Here is a 2,763-nt window from a genome sequence, read left to right on the forward strand (position 1 = left end):
CCCCCCCGTTAGGAGACTTTGGTATTGGGAAAACCAGTGCCATTAAACAGATGCTTGCAAAGTTGGAGGGCTCAGGAGGATTCGATGTGAAATATGAGTCAATTTTAGGAGAAGTCCTACTATATAACGAAATTAAAAAGTTAAGGTAGTATATTCATTAAACTCCACGTTTGATTTGTCTGGCAGAAAAAAAAGTTTGCTTTAATATCTAACTATGCCTTGTTTTAAAAAGCAAATGTGTTATGTAAAAATGCAGAAATATTCAAAAAAAGGAGTTAAGAAAAGCTTCACTTTTCCATAGTATTAACTAAATTAATTCCTTTAAGTGAGAAATTCTGACATTTATTTTTAATGTAACTAAACTTAAAAGTGTAGTTCTTTGACCTAACAAAGTGAAGCTATAAACTATTGTCCTTCTTAGAAAAACGTACCTAAATATACAAATACAGTGTTGCATATACTTGGTTTTGTTTGCACTAGAAATATATTTCCTTCTCATACGGTAGTAGGGTTGGCTAGAGGCACGATGCACAAAATTCGTGCAAGTCTAGGCTGCCAAGGTAAATGAGCTAATCTGGAACCTTACAATGTCTTCTCCCGCTAGCCTGAGGCAGAACATCAGCGCCTTGCTTTCCGAGTCTTATAGGACAGCAGCTGGCAGTCAAGGTATGTGTTTACAGGAGCTTCAAACCCTTCCTCTCTCGGTGACACACAAGTCGTTCTGTGCTGTCGGGAATCTCAGAATGAAAAGTTCAAATGATGGTTTAAAATAAAACGTCCCCAAAAATGTCCACTACCCTCCCAAGTGTCCTACCCTCTCATCTGTCCTACCCTCCCAGCTGTCTACCCCCTCTCAGCTGTCTACCCCCTCCCAGCTGTCCTACACTCCCAGCTGTCCTACCCCCTCCCAGCTGTCTACCCCCTCCCAGCTGTCCCTACACCCTCCCAGCTGTCCTATTCCCTCCCAGCTGTCCTACCCCCTCCCAGCTGTCCTACCCTCCCAGCTGTCTACCCTCCCAGCTGTCTACCCCCTCCCAGCTGTCCTACCCTCCCAGCTGTCTACCCTCCCAGCTGTCTACCCCCTCCCAGCTGTCCTACCCTCCCAGCTGTCTACCCTCCCAGCTGTCTACCCCCTCCCAGCTGTCCTACCCTCCCAGCTGTCTACCCTCCCAGCTGTCTACCCCCTCCCAGCTGTCCTACCCTCCCAGCTGTCTACCCTCCCAGCTGTCTACCCCCTCCCAGCTGTCCTACCCTCCCAGCTGTCTACCCTCCCAGCTGTCTACCCCCTCCCAGCTGTCCTACCCTCCCAGCTGTCTACCCTCCCAGCTGTCTACCCCCTCCCAGCTGTCCTACCCTCCCAGCTGTCTACCCTCCCAGCTGTCTACCCCCTCCCAGCTGTCCTACCCTCCCAGCTGTCTACCCTCCCAGCTGTCTACCCCCTCCCAGCTGTCCTACCCTCCCAGCTGTCTACCCTCCCAGCTGTCTACCCCCTCCCAGCTGTCCTACCCTCCCAGCTGTCTACCCTCCCAGCTGTCTACCCCCTCCCAGCTGTCCTACCCTCCCAGCTGTCTACCCTCCCAGCTGTCTACCCCCTCCCAGCTGTCCTACCCTCCCAGCTGTCTACCCTCCCAGCTGTCTACCCCCTCCCAGCTGTCCTACCCTCCCAGCTGTCTACCCTCCCAGCTGTCTACCCCCTCCCAGCTGTCCTACCCTCCCAGCTGTCTACCCTCCCAGCTGTCTACCCCCTCCCAGCTGTCCTACCCTCCCAGCTGTCTACCCTCCCAGCTGTCTACCCCCTCCCAGCTGTCCTACCCTCCCAGCTGTCTACCCTCCCAGCTGTCTACCCCCTCCCAGCTGTCCTACCCTCCCAGCTGTCTACCCTCCCAGCTGTCTACCCCCTCCCAGCTGTCCTACCCTCCCAGCTGTCTACCCTCCCAGCTGTCTACCCCCTCCCAGCTGTCCTACCCTCCCAGCTGTCTACCCTCCCAGCTGTCTACCCCCTCCCAGCTGTCCTACCCTCCCAGCTGTCTACCCTCCCAGCTGTCTACCCCCTCCCAGCTGTCCTACCCTCCCAGCTGTCTACCCTCCCAGCTGTCTACCCCCTCCCAGCTGTCTGGTTCCTAGGCCGATGCTCAACCCCTGAGCCACGCCGGCCGGGCAGGGGTTTTATTTTGCTTTTGCTTTTGCTACAGCCCCATCTCCATAGCCCTTGAGAGAACGAGTTCTGATTCTGATGCATTGGGTGGGTACAGCAAATGCTCCTTTCAGCTCTGGCACGTGTAGTTTCATTTGTAAAAGTGTATATTGCAAATCTAACCCATTTGAAGGCATTAAAAGTTACATGTGTCTGTTGTGCACCAACGAAGAGAGGGTTCCCTGAGCGCTCGTACCTTCACCTCGGGCTGTGGTTGGAAAGAGACAGTTTCCCACGGAAAAGTAAGGAAATGTTTGGAAAACACCTCCAGGTCAGCATGTCTTCTCTCTCGGATCTGTCTGCAGAGCCGGTTCTTTAAACTGCCAACAGAATAGTAAAAGGTTGCAATTTTTGTAATTTTTTTTAACGCCTTAGGATTAAGAAGCGTTTTTTCTTTAAATATATTTTATTGATTTTTTACAGAGAGGAAGGGAGAGGGATAGAGAGTTAGAAACATCGATCAGCTGCCTCCTGCACACTCCCTACTGGGGAGGTGCCCGAAACCAAGGTACATGCCCTTGACCGGAATCGAACCTGGGACCCTTGAATCCGCAGGCCGACGCTCTATC

General features: G+C 52.4%; 1 protein-coding gene across 1 annotated transcript in view; it reads left to right on the top strand.

Annotated features, from left to right (window-relative positions):
* The window catches only part of DNAH14 (dynein, axonemal, heavy chain 14), a 152,975-nt gene that overhangs the window by 87,749 nt on the left and 62,463 nt on the right, over positions 1-2,763 (top strand). Inside the window, exons 40-41 of the mRNA XM_014539918.1 lie at positions 13-148; positions 605-704. Coding sequence (XP_014395404.1) covers positions 13-148; positions 605-704 — 236 coding nt within the window. The remainder of the gene's footprint in view (positions 1-12; positions 149-604; positions 705-2,763) is intronic.

The sequence above is a fragment of the Myotis brandtii genome, unplaced genomic scaffold (assembly GCF_000412655.1).
Source record: "Myotis brandtii unplaced genomic scaffold, ASM41265v1 scaffold231, whole genome shotgun sequence".
Taxonomy (NCBI): Eukaryota; Metazoa; Chordata; class Mammalia; order Chiroptera; family Vespertilionidae; genus Myotis; species Myotis brandtii.